This window comes from Heterodontus francisci, chromosome 7 (assembly GCF_036365525.1).
Source record: "Heterodontus francisci isolate sHetFra1 chromosome 7, sHetFra1.hap1, whole genome shotgun sequence".
Lineage (NCBI taxonomy): Eukaryota > Metazoa > Chordata > Chondrichthyes > Heterodontiformes > Heterodontidae > Heterodontus > Heterodontus francisci.
The window spans coordinates 51,392,346-51,412,898 of record NC_090377.1 but is presented as its reverse complement, the minus strand read 5'-3'; the positions used below and the strand labels follow the sequence as shown (position 1 = coordinate 51,412,898).

General features: G+C 43.2%; 1 protein-coding gene across 2 annotated transcripts in view; it reads right to left on the bottom strand.

Moving 5' to 3' along the window:
* Positions 1-20,553, bottom strand: part of itgb5 (integrin, beta 5) — a 173,004-nt gene that overhangs the window by 141,185 nt on the left and 11,266 nt on the right. For both annotated transcript variants that reach the window (XM_068035171.1, XM_068035170.1), the window contains exons 3-4: positions 18,935-19,142; positions 11,234-11,483 (exon numbers count right to left, since the gene is read on the bottom strand). In XM_068035171.1, the coding sequence (XP_067891272.1) occupies positions 11,234-11,483; positions 18,935-19,142 (458 nt within the window). The remainder of the gene's footprint in view (positions 1-11,233; positions 11,484-18,934; positions 19,143-20,553) is intronic.

Here is a 20,553-nt window from a genome sequence, read left to right as displayed (position 1 = left end):
CACACACTTCATTTCCATTGGTCAATGACTCCGGGCTGTGCTCTCGCCTTGCTGACCCTGGCAAGTTCCATACAGCTCAGGAAACAAAGGTGCTGTCTGTGAAAGCCAGAATGCTGGATTAGTTGCCTTTTTTGAATATCTTAATTACCTACTCGACAACTCTAAGGGGGCTCGTCACATGCCTGTAAACCCACCCAGGTAAAACCTGGAAATGGGCAGGATCATGTTGGGTTCCTGACCCAAAGCCACTTTTCTTCGCTTTAACTCTCATCCCCATCTGGGCATCCAAACCTGCTTTCCTTGGCAGTTGAAATTCTGCCCACCAGTGCAGAAAAGATTGGGAAAAGGAAGAAAAACAATATAGGGCAGAACAAAGTGAGAATGGATTTAACAAAACAGAGGATACAACAATCAGTTAAGGATTATTCTAACCAATTTGGTTCTGCAAAGTGGTTCACATCTTTTAATTATTTACCTTGCAAATCTTTTTTCTTTGGCCTCCTCATCTCGAGAGACAATGGGTAAGCACTTAGGGGTGGTCAGTGGTTTGTGAAGCAGCGCCTAGAGTGGCTATAAAGGCCAATTCTAGAGTGAAAGACTCTTCCACAGGTGCTGCAGATAAAATTAGTTGTCGGGGCTGTTACACAGTTGGCTCGCTCCTCGCGATTCTGTCTTTTTTCTTGCCAACTGTTAAGCCTCTTCAACTCACCACTCTTTAGCCCCACCTTTATGGCTGTCTGCCAACTCTGGCGATCACTGGCAACTGACTCCCATGACTTGTGAATCAGAAAGGTACAAAACAATAGGATGTATTCAAGTTACTTATTAACTGTGACTGCCCAGTATGTAAAAGACTGCTGTACAGCACATCAGAGTGCATCAGTATTAACTAATTATTAACTGAGCTCAAAGGAATGTTTCAACAAAATAACAATACACTCTAAAAATTTATCTCATTGGCTTGAGAATTTGCCTATGTAACGCACTTTCCCCCAGGGAATACATGAACAATGGCGTTAAAGGGGAAGGCTACATTAAACAAAGCTCCCTCTTAGCAGTTAACTATCACAACCTTGCTGCAGAACATAATTATGAGCAATGTGACAGGAGATCAAGTAAAACCACAAAAGAAAACTTCAAAAAACGGAACAGGCCACCTCCCAAACCAGTGGCAAGAGGAGGCTACCGTCTGAGACAGACTACGGCAGCTCACTGGACGAGGAAAGGCCAGAACGATGGCACCTGCAAAAGAAGTGGTAGACTCAAAGGAGCTGGAAGATAAAGCCCCCCAGCCCCTGGGCACTGGAAGCTATGATGGGCATGCCCCAAACCCAAAGCGCCGAACCTAGCGACATGCCCAGCGCATCCCAGCCTCCGGGACACCAAGAACAAAGAAGCATCAGGCGCACTCCAGCTCCGGGAAGCAATGATGTTTTCGAGGAGGAACAGAGGGGTAAGATACCAACAGCAGAGGACAGCCCAATCCTTGCTGCCTACAAGACCCGCCCCCCCCGATGTCACCCCTGCATGAGAAAGCAGGAGGGGTTTCTGAGCCCAACGAACGTGAAACAACTTGTGTACACTATGGGTATGCAGGAACATACCGAAGGACTGGGACTAGCAAGGATAAATGGTGTGGGAAGCAACAACTAACTTAAAAATGGGTATAAAGATTGCTTCAATTAACGTGCGTAGCATTAAATCCACTATGCGATGTGTTTCAACCTTGGACTACCTTGCCAAGGTCAAAGCCGAGCAAATGTTTCTGCTAGAGTGTGGAATACCACACCTCAGCACCTACAGGCAATGGTTGTAATGGTGGTCCCACAGGCCATCGATCTGGTCAGAGGGTAATGATTCCCATTCCTCCGGCCTGGGTATTCTGCTGCGGGGAGGTTACTTTACCATCTCTGAATTTAAGGAGGTGGTGGGCAGTCGCCTCCTCATAGCAGATGTAATGTACAACAATGCTCTGCTCCGGCTGATCGACGTGTACGCCCCGGTTCAATGCAGCGAGCGGCTGGCCATCTTCCAGAAGCTCCCACTGCTGCTGGCGACGTCCAGGCCAGTCATTCTAGGCGGTGACTTCAACTGCATCATCGATGCATCTGGACGATCCAGCGATGACGACAGCAAACTGGACGCTACGTCCAGATTCCTAATGGAAACAGTAAAAGATGCCAAGATGCATGATGTCTTCAGCAAACCTGCAGAAGAAGCGCAGCGTAGATACACATGGTCAAGATCGGACGGGTCTGCCCCTTCCAGGATTGACTTGCTGTTTGTGTCTCGTGCTGTCACAGTCAGATCCACCAACGTCAAGCCGGTGTTCTTCTCCGACCATTGCCTCTTACTAGCCGACTGTCACTTATAGGATGACCAACGGGTTGGCAGGGGGACATGGAAGCTCAACGCTACACTGCTAACCCCAGAGAACATTGGAGAACCGTGAAACCGCTCTTTGACTCTCCAGTTCATTGGTGGGAGGCGATCAAGGAGAACATCAAGAGGTTCTTTATCTTCAAAGGTGTTCAGAGGGCAAGAGAAAGACAGAGGGAAATGTCCCGACTCCAGAAAAGAATGCAAAATCTGCTCCGGCTGCAGTCAATGGGGGTTGAGGTCAAGGAGGACCTCCATGAGGTGAACAGCCAGCAGGCCTCACTCTTTGCCACGGAGGCCTCCAAGATCATCTTCCGGTCCAGAGTCCGCTCCATTGAGCAGGATGAGACTTGCTCACGTAACTTCTTCTAAAAAATACACAGAGAGAGCTCTGTGATAAGCAGCCTGAAGGGAGAAGATGGCTCGGTAAAGTCTTCGCAGTCCGACATACTAAGGATCAGCAAATCCTTTTATACGGCGCGAAGCCCACAGACAGCACAGCCTCCCAGTCCTTCCTGCCATCTATCACAGAGGTCTTAGATGACAGCATGAGGGAGGGACTGGACAAGCCGCTAACTCTGGATGAGCTGACAAAGGCCGTCAGGTCCTTCGAGACGAGTAAAACTCCCAGAAGTGATGGCTTACCGGTTGAGTTGTATTCGGCCCTGTGGGACTGGGTCGGCCCAGACCTGCTGGAAGTATACGAGAGTGTGCTCCTGGCCGACAGCATGTCAGAATCCATGAGGAAAGGCATCATCACCCTCATCTACAAGCGGAAGGGGGAGAGGGCAGAAATCAGAAATTGGCGGCCCATCTCACTGCTTAATGTTGACTGCAAGATTCTGACCAAAGTCATCGCCAGTCGAGTCAAGTCTGCTCTGGAGATGGTGATTCACCCTGACCAGACCTGTACTGTACCCAGCAGGAAGATCTCTGATAGTCTTAGGCAATCGTATCCCTGAGTAGCACATGTACGGGACAGGAGGGTGGACACCTGCCTCATCAGCCTGGACCAGGAGAAGGCCTTTGACAGGATATCACACACCTGCATGATGGACGTGCTTTCCAAAATGGGGTTTGGGGAGGGAATCTGCAATTGAATCAAACTGCTCTACACAAACATCAGTAGCGCAGTTTCAATCAATGGTTGGGAATCTGAAAGTTTCCCGATCCAATCTGGTGTCAGAGAGGGCTGTCCTCTCTCCCCTGTCTTGTTTGTTTGCTGTATTGAATCCTTTGCTCAGTCTATTAGGAAGGATGTGAGCATAAGAGGGGTGACAATCCCAGGCAGTGGAGGCACTCAGGTTTAAACCTCCCTGTACATGGATGATTTCGCCATCTTCTGCTCAGATCCGCTTTCCATTCGCAGACTGATGAGCATCTGTGAGCAGTTGGAACTGGCCTCGGGAGCCAAAGTTAACCACGGCAAGAGCAAGGCCATGTTCTTTGGGAACTGGGCTGACCGATCCTTTGTCCCCTTCACCGTCAGGTCAGACTATCTGAAGGTGCTGGGGATATGGTTCGGAAGGCCCGGGGCGTGCACCAAAACCTGGAGGGAGCAAGTAGCCAGGGTGCACCATAAGCTGAGCATGTGGGAGCAGCGATCTCTCTCCATTGTGGGTAAGAACCTGGTCATCAGCTGTGAGGCGCTCACGTTGTTGCTGTACGTGGCGTAGGTCTGGCCCATACCCCACTCCTGCACCGTGGCAGTCACCCAAGCCATTTTCCGCTTCATCTGGGGATCCAAAATGGACCGGGTCTGGAGAGACACGATGTTCAAACCTCTGGATCAGGACGGGAAAAATGTACCCAACGTTGCCCTCATCCTGATGACCACCTTCCTGTGCGGCTGCATCAAGCTGTGCGTAGGGCCCCAGTGCGCAAACACCCGGTGTCACTATGTGCTGAGGTTCTATCTGTCCCCGGTGTTGCGAAAGATGTGCCTGGTCACATTGCCGTGGAACGCTCCATCCAGTTGGACGTGCCGTACCACCTACCCTTCATGGAAAAGATTCTACGGAAAAACACCTTTGACCACCAATCCATCAGGCAGTGGTCTGCACGGAATGTCCTCAAGGAGATGGTGGATCTTGTCAGATGGTTCCCCGAGCAGACTGCCAAAGTCATTTGGCAGAATGCCTCAGCACCAGAACTTTCAAACAAGCACCAAGATGTAGTTTGGCTGGTGGTGAGAATAGCCCTCCCTGTCAGATCCTTCCTGCATGCCCGGAATCTCACCCCCTCCGCACAATGCTCTTGAGGTGGCTGTGGTGGGGAAGAGACGCTTGCCCACCTCCTTCTGGAATGTGTCTTTGCAAAGCAAGTGTGGAAAGAGATGCAGTAGTTTTTGTCAAGGGTCATCATAAGCAGCTCCGTAACACAAGACTCTGTGCTCTACGGGCTGCTCCCAAGGACGCACACCGAGATAAACATCAACTGCTGCTGGAGGACCATCGATTCGGTGAAAGACGCTCTTTGGTCTGCCCAAAACTTGTTGGTCTTCCAGTGCAAAGAGTTGTCCATGACCGAGTGTTGCAGACTGACACATTCCAAGGTCCAGGACTACGTGTTTGGGGCAGCCACGGTAAAGGCTCAATGGGGAAAGACCACTGTGTAAGGTCCCCCATCAAGGTGAATTGAGGGGCTGGATTGATGGAAAACCCCTCGGGCTGTATCCAGAAAATATGGGTTTGCTGCAAAATGTACATGGCATGTAAAATGAAATGGAAGGGTTGTGAGGCAACTCACTCTTGTATTGAAGGAAACTGATCTCCTTTGCACTCTTTCTTTTGTTGACTTTCTGCTGTTTTGAACTGGTTTGTAATGTATTTTTTTTACAGATTTTTATGAATAAAGTATATTTTGGGAAAAAAAAGACAGGTGATCAAGTAGAACAGAAAGGAAGAACATGCTCTTATACAGCACTGTATCACATCTGTCGGGATATTGCAAAGCAAAATCCCACTTGGGCTTGAGCCCAAAAATCAAGGATGGTACTCCAGTGCAGTACTGAGGGAGCATTGATTGCACTGTCAGTGGTGCCGTCTTTCGGATATGATGTTAACTGAGGCCCCATCTGCTTGGGTGGATGTAAAAGATCCCATGGTACTATTTCAAAGAGCAGGGGAGTTATCCCCAGTGTCCTGGCCAATATATATCCTTCAATCAACATCACAAAAAACAGATTATCTGGTCATTATCACATTACTGTTTGTGGGAGTTTGCTGTGCGCATACTGGTTGCCGCATTTCCTGCAATACAACATTGACTACACTTCAAAAGTACTTCATTGGCTGTAATGCGTTTTGAGATATTCAGTGGTTGTGAAAGCTGTTATATAAATGCAAGTCTTTCTTTCCTTCATTTCACACACAATGAAATAGCAGGTATTTCCGAATCTCTTCAGAATATTTAATAATAGAACTCGCTTTGTGGAAAAAGTTATTACTTACCACAAGCTTTGATCAACTCTTGGTTGTTCGATTTGTGGATTACCAAGCTGGCTACCCAACGGATTAGTCTGGTAAACCACAAGCAACTTAAGAAGGAAACATTTAGGAAATCCTGCCCTAAAGAGGTCTGTGTGAAAGAGTTTCACCATCTACTTTTAAAGGGCTGACCACAACTAAGGATCATACATTTTTAAGCTCATTACACAAATATATTTCTTGTGATGAATAGTGTTGTCCAATTAAAGAGAGGATACGCAAAGAAAGAATGAAGGATACTTGGAGTCATCAATGCGTTTATAATAAGCAGAAAAAATAGGAGCTGGAGTAAGCCATTTGGCCCTTCGAGCCTGCTCTGCCATTCAGTTAGATCATGGCTGATCTTCTACCTCATGTCCAGCTTCCCGCACTGTCCCCCATCCCTTAAATCCCTTAGTACCTCAAAAAAACAACCCTTGACTCCACTGCCCTTGCAAACTACCATGCCATCACCAACCTCCCTTTCCCCTCCAAAGTCCTTGAACATGTTGTCGCCTCCCAAATTCATTCCCATCTTTCCCAGAATCCCTCCAATCAGGTTTCCATCCCTGCCACAATACCGAAACAGCTCTTATCTAAGTCACAAATAACATCCTATGTGACTGTGACAAAGGTAAACTTTCCTTCCTCATCCTTCATGACCTGTCTGCAGCCTTTGACATGGTTGGCCACACCATCCTCCTCCAATGTCTCTCCACTGTCACCCAGCTGGGTGGGATTGCTCTCACTTGATGCCATGCTGCTCTATCTAATTGTAGCCAGAGTATCACTTGCAATGGCTTCTCTTCCTGCTCCAGCACTGTTACCTCTGGTGTCCCTCAGGAATCCATCCTTGGACCCCTCCTATTTCTCATCTACATGCTGCCCCTCAGTGACATCATCCAAAAGCACAGCGTTAGTTTTCACATGTATGCTGACGACACTCAGCTCTACCTTACTACCACTTCTCATGACTCCTCCACTGTTGCTAAATTATCAGACTGCTTATCCGATATCCAGTACTGGATGAGCAGAAATTTCCTCCAATTAAAAATATTGGGAAGACTGAGGCCATTGTTTTCAGTCCCCGCTGCGAACTCTGTTCCCAAGCTACCGATTCTATTCCTCTCTCTGGCAACAGTCTGAGATTAAGCCAATCTGTTCGCAACTTTGGTGTCACATTTGACCCTGAGATGAGTTTCTGACCTCATATTCATGCCATCACCAAGACCTACTTCCACCTCGGTAACATCACTTGATTTCACCCATCTCAGCTGATCTGCTGCTGAAACCGTCATTCATGCCTTCATTACCTCTAAACTTAAATATTCCAATGCACTCCTGTCTGGTCGCCCACATTCTACTCTCTGTAAACTTGGCGTTATCCAAAACTCTGCTGCCCCTGTGTTAACTCGCACCAAGTCCTGTTCCCCTAACACCCCTGTGCTTATTGACCTACACTGGCTGCCGGTCAAGCAAAGTTTTGATTTTAAATTCTTATCCTAGTTTACAAATCCCTCCATGGCCTCCACCCTATCTCTGTAATTTCCTCCAGCCCCACAATCATCCAAGATATCTGTGCTCCTCTAATTCTGGCCTCTTGTGCATCCCTGTTTTTAATCACTCCACCATCGGTGGTCAAGCCTTCAGTTGCCTAGGCCCCAAGCTCTGGAATACCCTCCCTACACCTCCCTGCCTCTCCACCTCACTTTCCTCCTTTAAGATACTCCTTAAAACCTACCTCTTTGATCAAGATTTTGGTCATCTGACCTAATATCTCCTTTTGTGGCTCAGTATCATATTTTGTTTTATAATACTCCTGTAAAATGCCTTGGGACATTGTATTATGTTAACGGAGTTATATAAATATAAGTTGTTATTGTACCCAAAAATCTATCAAACTCTGTTTCAGTTCTTTGGGATAGTGAATTTCAAAGATTCAAAACCCTTTGAGTGAAGAAATTTCTCTTCATCTCTAAGCAAAGTTGTTGTAAGGGAAAACAACTTGAAGGAATGATCACCTATCCTATTTAGTGGAATAAGAATTTTAATCATGTGAAACCAGTTCTCAAATTGCATTTCCAAGTATATATCTTGTCCACAAAGAGGTGTGCAAGCCTGTGTGACGTGTTACTTATATCACAGAAGGATTCACACTTTAGGTTGGATTTTGTGCTCATCCTGATGGCAGGTTTCATGGTGGTGGTGGTGGTGGGGGTGCGGAATAGGCCAACAATGGCCTTCCTGCCCAGAGGCCAAATAGAGACCTCTTTGCGCCACCGCTGGGATCTTACCAGCAAGGGGTGGGAGTTTGGGGGGGGTTGGGCGGCGGCTCTACCATGCGGGGAGGATGCCTCAAAAAATGAGGCGCCCTCCCTGCAGGCTTGGGGGGGGTGGTGTTGGAGTGTGGGGGGGCTTTCTTTGTGGGCAATTTGTAGAACAAAATGTACACCCTAGGAACCCCTCCCCCTGGACCAAACATCCACTCCTACCTCACCTACCAGTCTCCAGGGTTCTAGTGCTGGGCCTGGGTCCGAGGTCTCTGCAGTACCAGCAGTGGCCACCGCTCCCGGTGGCGCTGCCGAAACTGCTGAGCTACCAGCGCTCTGATTGGCCGGCAGTTCTGGAGGGTGGGATACTGGTCGCTATTAAGTCTTTAATGAGACAGGGATCTTACCTCCTTAAACTTTCACCCCACAAGACCAGAGGATTGCTCCGGGGTTTGAAAAAAATGCAGAGGCGGGGTTCCCCCCATGTTTTTGGCCTGGCACCGGGTGCCCCGCCTCCTACACAAGATCCAGCCCTTTATTTTACTATTCTAATCTGTTTCTGAATGTCACACCAGATCACAAAAACTTGAAGGTCAACATCATGTAATTAAAAAGTCATCAATGTTCCTGCTTCTTACATTGTAATGTCTCTGTTGGAACCAACTAAAGTTAAAATCTTCAGGGAAGGGAGAGGGCAGAAAAGAGAAGAATGCTGGCAAAAAATGTTCTGCAGTGTTCACTGGTCTTGCTCATGGCATATGCTCAAAACTGTTCATCTAGCTAAACGATTGAACACTTGATAAAATAGCACTGCACTTTCATTATCAGCAACAGTGATCTATTATATTATGATAGATCATTTTATGGACACTTTCCTTGGTGTTCTGTCTTTGTCACAACCATTTTACGGATATAAATTTGGGTTATGGACATTCAATAACAACAATTTTAGTAAAATGGAAAATGTATGTTATAAAGGCCCAACTATAAAACTTTATGGTCTTAAAGCATCACACAAAGTTATACACAGCCTATATATGCACCTGAGCAGCCAAATAATAAATAGTTGCTGCATGGTATAATGCTCCTATTGTTATAAAACAGTATTCTATGACCTAGAGAGAGCAGCTATTTGGGAGCTTTGTTGACATTAGAAATACAAACCCAGCAAAGTTAGAGGGGATGAAGTTCATCATGGATGGGAGCGCAAAATGGGCACTAACAAATTGGCAGTCCATTTTACACTCCACATTGAAGTTGATGAAGAAAAGAATCTGACAGTGCACAAAGCAGAGTGCTGGTTCGCTACTGCCATTTTGTGCTGTCACCCAAGATGAATTTTACCCCCAGCACTCTTCAAACAGCAAACTAAAGGTAGCTGGAGCCCAATTAATTTTGTTGCCTTTTATTTTTCCTTGCTTATTAATGATATTACAGCAATTACAGATATTGATGGCCAAACATTTTCTTGAACTTGATTCCAAACTTGCTGAAACCATGTAAATGTCATGTCAAGAAATGCAATTTTTGAGGACAATTAATTTTAGGATAAAAGTTTTATAGATATTCAAGACCTCTGCATGATCTAGCTTTAGAGAGCATGAAGAAACCTTGAAGAATCGTTCCTCAAGACAGTAAATTCCTAACGGAATGGTATTATGTTTTTGGATCTTTGTATTCTCGATACATTTTAGGTTTCTGTGTTTCAGATTACTTTTACAAGCAAGCCCTCATCCTCTATATTCTTAGTAGCATTTACAAGATAGCTAGGCAATTAAGACAGCACACTCAGGAAAACAAACAGAAATCTTTTATTTAAATAATATTAATGACTAATTCTACCCTATGTCACCACTGGACCCTCCTCACATCTTTGAGAAGTGACTGAATGACACAACATCAGACCTTGTTTTCAGTTTTAACTGGCAACCTAATTTATTGAAAAATAAATCAACAACTGAGTAATTAACAGTAAAATAATGGATACATACTCTTCATATAAAGAAAATTATAAATGGTTTACATACTCTCGACTAAACCATATATTAAAATTACTTTTTGTATATGTTGCTCTTGATAATAACAGTGAGTACACTCCAGAAGTGACCATTTAATCATAAAGGGCTTTAAGCATGTGAAAGGTGCTATATCAATACAAGCTCTTTCTTGCTTGTTACCCTTATCAACCATGGAAGTATCTGGGCAGTTAAAATTAAAGGAGTCACTCAAAAGATTGCTGAAAGCCTTTTCATGTGTAAAGGCCCTGCATCACCACAAAGATTTAGAGAGAGGCAAGCTGCAGGACACTAACTAAAATTAAGCAGTTTAGATCCATTTCATTCAGAAAACTGCCAACTAGACATGTGAACAGATCACACATGTTTCTGTTTGAATTGTAGCTTGGCTCCTTTCTCACACAAACTGCTAAATCCTCAAAACTCCGTGTCAAGTTCAGACATGATTTCTGACAGCGTAACTAGTTTTTAATCCCTATGTGCAGTGATTGAAAGAAGGTTGCCAATAACAACTGTCAGTTATATGAAAAGGAAGAATGTGCAGGGTTAAGGGGAGAAGGCAGGGGAATGGAACTGAGGGAATTGCTCTTTCAGAGAGCCAGTGTGGACACGATGGGCCGAATGGCCTCCTTCTGCACTGTAACGATTCTGTGAACTAGCTAAAACTAGACGTTACATGCCTTATCTGAGCATGGAACAGGTTTGTTGGGCCACATGTCCTTTTGTCCTTTTCTAAACTTTTATTTGTTATCCAGTGATTACATTTTTCTCCACAATCTCAAATTTACAGGAATAATCCAGTACCTCAGAGTATTTTGTAAATGATGATATCCTAATGCAAACCACTAAAGCCAAATGAGCTGGGCAGTTAACTGAAAAATGTCAACTACAAAGTAGCTTATTGCTCTTCCAGAATATTGAGTATATAAAATATATAATTTAAGGAAAATATGTAATTTGACAAAAGTACTCAGTATACATGACAGTAACAAAGAAGTACAGAACTATTACTATCCCTACCTCAACTGGAATACTCCCAGACTTCCCATTATTTCATTGGTACTTCGAACATCATTGCAAAAGAAAGTTAAGTGCCACTCACCCTACACATGGGTTGTTCTGGTATTTGGGTCCTGTGTATGAAAATGGTGATGTTGGCTTGTCAACAAATGTTCCAAAGCCCAGGCGAAAGTTGCTGGTGAGCTTTGCCATCTCTCGTGATAATGTTGTACCCAGCACACGGATGTTGTCCAAGTCATCTTTCATGGAGAGGGAAAGGTCCATAAGATAATACAAATCCACAGGATAATCCTCCACCTGCCGCACCTGCATATGAAATGTGGTCTTGTGATCTATATATGATAGAAACAATGTATTTGAGTTTATATGCATGGTGGAATACACAATATCATCAACTGACACTCATTGAATTCATCCTTATCCTGTGATGTCACTGCTTGCAACTTTCACATAAGAAATTCTATTTTGCCACAGAGAAAATTAACTTCAGAAAGAACAAAATGCTAAACTGCTTATTAATAAACAACTGATATGCCAGGAAGTTCAATAATTAGAAGAACAAAATATTGCACAGATTTGTTTCATGTTAGGTCAGACTAAGTTGAAAAATATTCTCAGCACACCTCTGTATTCTATTTAGCTAAATATCATTGACATGAATGAGTTTGTCACTGCCACTTCAGCAGATACATTCATTGAGAACATGAAGTTAAATCAAAAGGTGGCACAGTGCTATCATATAAATTGAAGCACAGCTTATGACACCAATGAATGGTGAGTAACTAGCTCAATATCTGGCCTCAGCCATACTGCTATGGAGAGGTCCCAAGTGCAGGACAAGTGATTTTTCCACGTGGAGAGGAAAAGGCAGAGGGAGACTCATCCCTGAGCTTCTCTCTTAAATCTAGCAGCCAACTCAGTACCACAATTAAAGGGCTGGGAGAAGTTTATCAGCCAACTCTTTTGGCTGCAGCAGGTGTGCAGTCTGGGGAGAACAATAAAAGAAAATTAGTAACATATCTTCAAAATGAAAAAGAGACACTAAGTATAAATAAAATATTTTATGGATGAAAAATTCACATTAAATCATGATTCTGCAGTATAAATATAATTTACATAGCTATCATCTCAATGGAAAAACTGATTTAAAATCAGGTTAATATGGCAGGATGAGTTTATTTTCATTTACTGAACAAGGTCTAGTCAATACAGAAATTAATAACAATATTTGGCCAGGCTCTACTACAAGACAGACAGTCGCATCAATGGTTACTGAAAATTGTGACAGATATTAGTGTCCTCTCGTGCTCTGCAGTTTTTTTTAAATGTATTATATTTTCTTAAATGTTAAGTGCTGATGACATTTTGAAAGGATGCTGAACAAAACAACTCAAGCAATCAAAATGAGGACTGTTGAAATCAAACATGTGCTGGATCAATCAATTAGCTGATTAATCCTGTGGTCATCCAAAACTCTGCTGCCCGTGTCTTAAATCACACCAAGTCCCACTCCCCTATCGCTGTGTTCGTTGACCTGCATCAGCTCCCGGTCAAGCAACGTCTTGATTTTAAAATTCTCATCCTTGTTTTCAAAGCCCTCCGTGGCCTCACTCCTCCTGATCTCTGTAATCTCCTGCAGCCCCACAACCCTCCAAGATAACTGTGCTCCTCTAATTCTGGTCTATTGGACATCCCTGATTTTAATTGCTCCACCATTGGTGGTTGTGCCTTCAGTTGCCTAGGCCCAAGCTCTGGCATATGCTCCCTACACCCCTCCCCCTCACTTTTCTCCTTTAAGAGACTCCTTAAAACCTACCTCTTTGATCAAGCTTTTGGTCATCTGACGAAATATCTCTGTTTTTCAATCAATTTCATACTTTAAACATATAAACATAGAAAATAGAAGCAGGAGTAGGTCATTCGGCCCTTCGAGCCTGCACCACGATTCAATACGATCATGGTTGATCGTCCAACCTCAGTACCCTGTTCCCGCTTTCTCCCCATATTCCTTGATTCCTTTAGCCCCAAAAACAAGGGCGGCACAGTGGCGCAGTGGTTAGCACCGCAGCTTCACAGTTCCAGGGACCCGGGTTCAATTCTGGGTACGGCCTGTGTGGAGTTTGCAAGTTCTCCCTGTGACCGCGTGGGTTTTCGCCAGGTACTCCGCTTTCCTCCCACCGCCAAAGACTGGCAGGTGATAGGTAAATTGGCCATTGGAAATTGCCCCTAGTGTAGGTAGGTGGTAGGGAATATGGGATTACTGTAGGGTTAGTATAAATGGGTGGTTCTTGGTCGGCACAGACTCGGTGGGCCGAAGGGCCTGTTTCAATACTGTATCTGTAAATAAATAAAACTATATCTAACTCTTTCTTGAATATATTTAATGATTTGGCCTCAACTGCTTTCTGTGGTGGAGAATTCCATAGGTTTACCACTCTCTGGGTGAAGAAATCCCTCCTCATCTCAGTCCTAAATGGCTTACCCCTTTATCCTTAGATTGTGACCCCTGGTCCAGGACTGCCCTGCCATCGGGAACATCCTTCCTGCATCTAGTCTGTCCAGTCCGATTAGAATTTTGTAGGTTTCTATGAGATCCCCTCTCATTCTTCTAAACTCGAGTGAATACAAGCTTAATCGACCCAATCTCTCTTCATACGTCAGTCCTGCCATTCCAGGAATCAGGCTGGTGAACCTTTGCTGCACTCCCTCTATAGCAAGAACATCCTTCCTCAGATATGGAGACCAAAACCGCACACAATTCTCCAGATGTGGTCTCACCAAGGCCTTGTATAATTGCAGCAAGACATCCTTGCTCCTGTACTCTAATCCTCTTGCTATGAAAGCCTCACATTTATCCACATTATACTGCATCTGCTATGTATTTGCCCACTCATTCAACCTGTTCAAATCACACTGGAGCTTCTCTGCATCCTCCTCACAGCTCACACTCCCACCCAGCTTTGTGTCATCTGCAAACTTGTATATATTACATTTAATTCCCTCATCTATATCATTAATATATATTGTGAATAGCTGGGGTCCTATCACTGATCCCTGCGGTACCCCACTAGTCACTGCCTACCACTCAGAAAAAGACCCATTTATTCCTACTCTTAGTTTCCTGTCTGCCAACCAGTTCTCTATCCATGTCAGTACCTTACCCCCAATCCCATGTGCTTTACTTTTGCATGCTAGTCGCTCATGTGGGACCTTATCGAAAGCCTTCTGAAAGTCCAAATACACCACATCCACTGCTTCTCTCTTATCTATTTTATTAGTTACATCCTCAAAAAATTCCAGATTTGTCAAGCATGATTTCCCTTTCAAAAATCCATGTTAACTTTGTCTGACCATGTCATTGTTTTCCAAGTGCTCTGCTATTACAGCTTTTATATCTTTGTTTTACAATGTTCCTGTGAAACACTTTGGAACATTTTATTACGTTAAAGGCACAAATAAATGTAAGTTGTTGTTGTTATTGCTGCAACAAGAGCAGATCAGAAGCTAGGAATTCTGCAGCGAGTAACGTACTGCGTGGGTTTCCTCCGGGTGCTCCGGTTTCCTCCCACATGCCAAAGACTTGCAGGTTGATAGGTAAATTGGCCATTAGCAATTGCCCCTAGTATAGGTAGGTGGTAAGGGAAATATAGGGACAGGTGGGGATGTGTTTGGAATATGGAATTAGTGTAGGATTAGTATAAATGGGTGGTTGATGGTCGGCACAGACTCGGTGGGCCGAAGCGCCTGTTTCAGTGCTGTATCTCTAAAACTAAAAACTAAAACTAAAACCTCCTGACACCCCAGAGCTTGTCCACCATCTACAAGGCGCAAGTCAGGACTGTGATGGAATCGCTCCACTTGCCTGATGTGTGTAGCTACAACCATGCTCAAGAAGCATGACACCATCCAGGACATAGCACCCTGCTTGATTGGGACCCATCCACCACCTTAAACATTCACTCCCTCCACCAGCTGCACAGAGTGGTAGCACTGTGTACTATCTGCAAGATGCACTGCAGCAAATCGTCAAGGCTCCTTCAACAGCACCTTCCAAACCTGCAAGCTCTACCACCTAGAACAAGGGCAGCAGACAAATGGAAACACCACCATCTGCAAGTTCCTCTCCAAGTCACACACCATCCTGACATGGAACTATATCGCGGTTCCTTCATTGCTTCTGGATCAAAATCCTGGGATACCCTTCCTAACAGCACTGTGGGTGTACTTACACCACATGGACTGCAGCAGTTCAAGAAGATGGTTCACCACCACCTTCTAAGGGCAATTTGGGATGAGTAATAAATGCGGGCTTTGCCAGCGATGCCCACATCCCATGAACACATTAAAAAAAAACTTGTCCTGATGTTAATACAGTACCCCAGAGCAGAGCCAGATGTGGGGATTCTCTAAAGTAGAAAACTCTGGGTCTGGAACAGGGCCTGGCCTTGCAATGGTGATCAGTATATCAATGGATGGAAACGCAATGGCTTCCACAAGGACATATATGAGCATCTCCAGTGGAATCCAAACCAAGAACCCTGCAGGATTTATATTTTTCCATTTTTTAGGCTCAGAGATAAAATTGGACCATTTCCGTCATCAGTAGTAACTTCCCTCCCCCAACTGATGAGTAGGCACCAGTTTCCAATCGGTGTAAACAGGTATGCACCAGACATGCAACCATAATGGTGTCTGCACTTGTCTGACCCATACCTCCAGCCGATATTTCAAACTTCAAAGGGGTCAACACTGGAGAATATCAGGCAGGATCACATTCGGTCCCAGCAAAAAACACAGACTAGAATGTTTCCAGATATCATAGCTTTTTCTGCAACATTGAATCGGCTGTCAGAGAAGATGGATCTTTATGCCGATGCCTTAGTTTAAATTGTCAGTACACAGGGTTAATGGGCACTCTATATTAAGAGGTTACCCTGGAAAAGCTCTTAGACTGAAACTAGCTGCCTTTTACTTGAAAATATACAAAAAAAAGTATTCCTAATGACAAAAAAGTTTGAAAGCTTTGATATTAAACAGAACATTTTAAAATAAATTTTAAAGAGGTAATTAACTGAAGCGGGTCTGTACACATCCTTGGAAATTTGACTGGAGACACTGAACAGAGAAATCTGCTCTGCCAAAACTACAGATTCAGAGAAGCAGGAGCTGCTTTAATCTTGCATTCAATGAAAATTTGTTACACAAAGTTTCTTAGGACTGTGGCTTCAACTTGTACAAAATTTTAAAAAGATGCCCACATATTAGGAAACATGCTTTGATTCCACATAGTTCTCTAATTTGTTAAATTTTTAGCATTAATTACTGCAATTTTAACATATATTTGACTTGCAGTTTTTTAGTTAAGATAATAGTTCCTGCATTACAAGCATTGGTGGCCCAAGGTCATTAATGCACATGATGGGATCAGTCCAATGCACAAATCGTAAAAATATTTAAAGTAGAAAGCCACCTATAATATAATAAAAGGTCTGAATGACAATCTAGCCGCACAGCACACTTAAAAAGATAAACATTTCCAACTTGGTGGCCTTCCCCCATTCCTCCAAATAAGAAAATCTTATGGTCCATGAGCAGTCAACAGACATTAATATCTCTACTTTGTTATGGGGCTTAGGACTCATACAACATTCAAAAAAATGAACAGTCACTAAAGAAACACCCCAGAAATAGCTGTAAATCAGGAAATGGAAGGGAGGGAGGAACTCGAGAAAATTACAATCACCAGGGAAGTGGTACTGAGAAAATTGTTGGAGCTGCGGGCTGATGGGTCTCCGAGTCCTGATGAACTTCATCCTAGGGTGTTAAAAGAAGTGGCCAGTGAGATAGTTGACGCGTTGGTTTTAATTTTCCAAAATTCCCTAGATTCTAGGGGAAGGTTCCATGAGATTGGAAAATAGCCTTTGTAACTCTTTTATTTAAAAAGGGAGGAAGACAGAAAGCAGGAAACTACATGCCAGTTAGCTTAACATCTGTCTTAGGGAAAATGTTAGAAGCTATTATGAAAGACGTTACAGCAGGCACTTAGAAAAATTCAAGATAATCAGACAGAGTCAACATGGTTTTGTGAAAGGGAAATCATGTTTAACCAATTTATTGGAGTTCTTTGAAGAAGTAACATGTGCTGTGGATAAAGGTGGATGTACTACACTTAGATTTCCAGAAGGCATTTGATAAAGTGCCACATCAAAGGTTATTGCAGAAAATAAAAGCTCATGGTTTAGGGGTTAACATATTGGCAATTACAGAAGATTGGCTAGCTAACAGGAAACAGGGAGTAGGCATAAATGGGTCACTTTCTGGTTAGCAAGATGTAACGAGTGGTGTGCCGCACGGATCAGTAACTTTTTACAATTTATATAAATGACTTGGATGAACGGACTGAAGGTATGATTCCTAAATTTGCTAATGACACAAAGATAGGTAGGAAAGTAAGTTGTGAAGAGGACATAAGGAGGCTACAAAGGAATAAAGATAGGTTAAGTGAGTGGACAAAGATCTGACAAATAGAGTATAACGTGGGAAAATGTGAAATTGGCCATTTTGGCAGGAAGAATAAAGAAGCATATTATCTAAATGGTGAGAGATTGCAGAGCTCTGAGATGCAGAGGGATGTGGGTGACCTCGTGCATGAATCGCAAAAGGTTAGTATGCAGGTTCAGCAAGTAATTAGGAAAGCTAATAGAATGTTATCATTTATTGCAAGGGGAATTGAATACAAAAGTTGGGAGGCTATGCTTCAGTTATACAGAGCATTGGTGAGACCACATCTGGAGTACTGTGTACTGTATTTGTCTCCTTATTTAAGGAAGGATGTATATGCTTTGGAGGCAGTTCAGAGAAGGTTTGCTAGACTAATACCTGGAGTGGGCAGGTTGTCTTATGAGGAAAGGTTAGACAGGCTAGGCTCATATCCGCCGGAGTTTAGAAGAGTAAGAGGCGACTTGCTTGCAACACATAAGATCCTGAGGGGTCTTGACAGGATGGATGTGGAAAAGATGTTTCCCCTTGTGGGAGAATCTAGAACCAGGGGTCACTATTTAAAAATAAGGGGTCTCCCATTTAAGACAGAGATGAAGAGAATTTTTTTCTCTCAGAGGACTGAGTGTCTTTGGAACTCTCTTCCTCAAAAGACAGTGGAAGCAGAGTCTTTAAATATTTTTAAGGCAGAGGTAGATAGATTCTTGATAAGCAAGGGGGTGAAAGGTTATCGGGAGTAGGCGGGCATGTGAAGTCGAGGTTACAAACAGATCAGCCATGATCTTATTGAATGGCGGAGCAGGCTCGAGGTGGCGAGTGGCCTACACCTATTCCTAATTCGTATGTTCATATGAAACATTAACTCTATTTCTGTCTCCACCGATCCTGTCAGAACTGCTGAGCATTTCCAGCACTTTCTGTTTTATTTTTTAATAAAAGTACTTTCTAATAAGAGTAATTGGAAGAGGGTTGGAATAGAAGAAGACTGGTTAGTTTCACATTCCTTAAACAAGGGTTATTGAACTCAATTATACTTCGCCATTGTCATCCCAGTTGACATTCGTTACTTCAACCAGGCTACTGGATCAGACGTGGGACTTCCCTGGCCTGTATGGCCGAGAACTACCAAGTGGTCCATTTAGCCACTAACATCCCAAACCATAAATGATAGAGAAAGACAAATCATCAAAGACTTTTTGGTTGATAAAATGTAATATCTACATTGCACAGACCGAATCTCCAAATCCAGGTATACAAGCATGACTACGCTGAACCAAGTTTTTACCTGGTCTTAAATTGAGAGCAATCTTTTGAGGCATTAGTTGAATGACATCTGATTGCGATGATCCTGATCCCTTATTGCTCAATGGGAAGTTTCTTTCTATCAGTATCCTGCTTTGAGGACTCTCTATAAACTGAATTTTGCATCCTTTTTTAATCAAGCTTTCCTTAAAGTCACATCGTGAAGAGATGCTTCCCTTGTTGCCAAATTCCTTAAAGACAAAAAGTGAAAAGAAAATAAGAGCATCAAATTAATCACAATACACATAGTGAGGCAGATTCAAATTGATCTGTAAATAAAGTATGAGTTGCAGGAAACAATTCAATCATTGTTCTTTCTAAACCATCTTAGGGCTATTACAGCTTTTCTAATATTAGCCTTCCCTTTTGCATGATATATCCTTCATGTGCACTTTTCAAAATACTTTTAGCTCTTTAAAAGCCACTTTAGTCATTCTAGTATAAATCCTTGCTCCAACATTTTAGGAGGTGCAGAATTACAGTAGGGATAACAGAAAACCAATTGTTGTTTCACAGATGTGCTTATGAACTTCATCTGCAATTATTCAAAGCTGTCTTTCAACCTACTGAACTTTCCTGCGTGTGAGAAGCAGGGTGAGATGACAGGAAGGACTACTGTGCAGGGGCGGGATAAAAACAAAACTGAATTGTAGCTGTACAAGAAGGTCTCAAGCGCATAGAACTATAGCAACTGGCACAGTGCATCTGAGTAGCATGAAAAGTGCATGATTAATGAAACAACCATTGTTGTTGCAGTCTACTCTGTGGGAGTGGATTCTTTGCAGATTAGCTACTGCAATCATTATGACCGATGTGTAGGTGTAAGCTTAGAGAAATCTGAACAGCCCTATGACATGGTAGCGCCTACCCGCCAATGCTAATCTCTCCCTCTCACAAAATGCTATCAATTGTATTAAACAACATCTGTGAAATTAGCTGTTGTTCATCCCCTTTTACTGCTTCCCAAAATATTCTGGGCTTCATTCCACCCTGCTTCAACTCTAGTGAAGAACACGTAAATAATCTCACACACCAGTTCTTTAATAAATAACTATTTAAAAAGTAATGTCAATATAATACAGAGGGTGGCAGCTGCAACTACCATAACATCAAAAAAACTTTCCTTTAACTTTATCACCCATTTAACTTATTTTTGTGGAATAGGATACATATTGCATTTTCCAAAACGTTTCGACCACAGAAATGTTGTGGTTAATGTTTCAATGTAGCTGGCATGAGCACTTTAAATGTCAAGTCCACAGCTGGAATGTCTGTATAACTGTAAATATGAAAATAATTATCGTTATTTTTTGAATATTCATTCTATTATTATCTATTTATGTAGGGAACTGGATTACATAAGTGGATACTTCTTCACCTCTGGCCTGGGTTCAACCCAGCTCAAACAGATGGAATAAACGTTTCTCTCTATAACAACTATTAAAGATCCCTGGAGAAATTAACCCCATATGCTGTCCACCACCAAATGGCCCTTTCACATCTGTGCAAAATTACTTGCCTCCACTTTTACCTCACCACAACTGCCAGAACTTCCAGCCACACTTCCATCAACTCCAGGATGGCCTTCTTCAACACTCGACT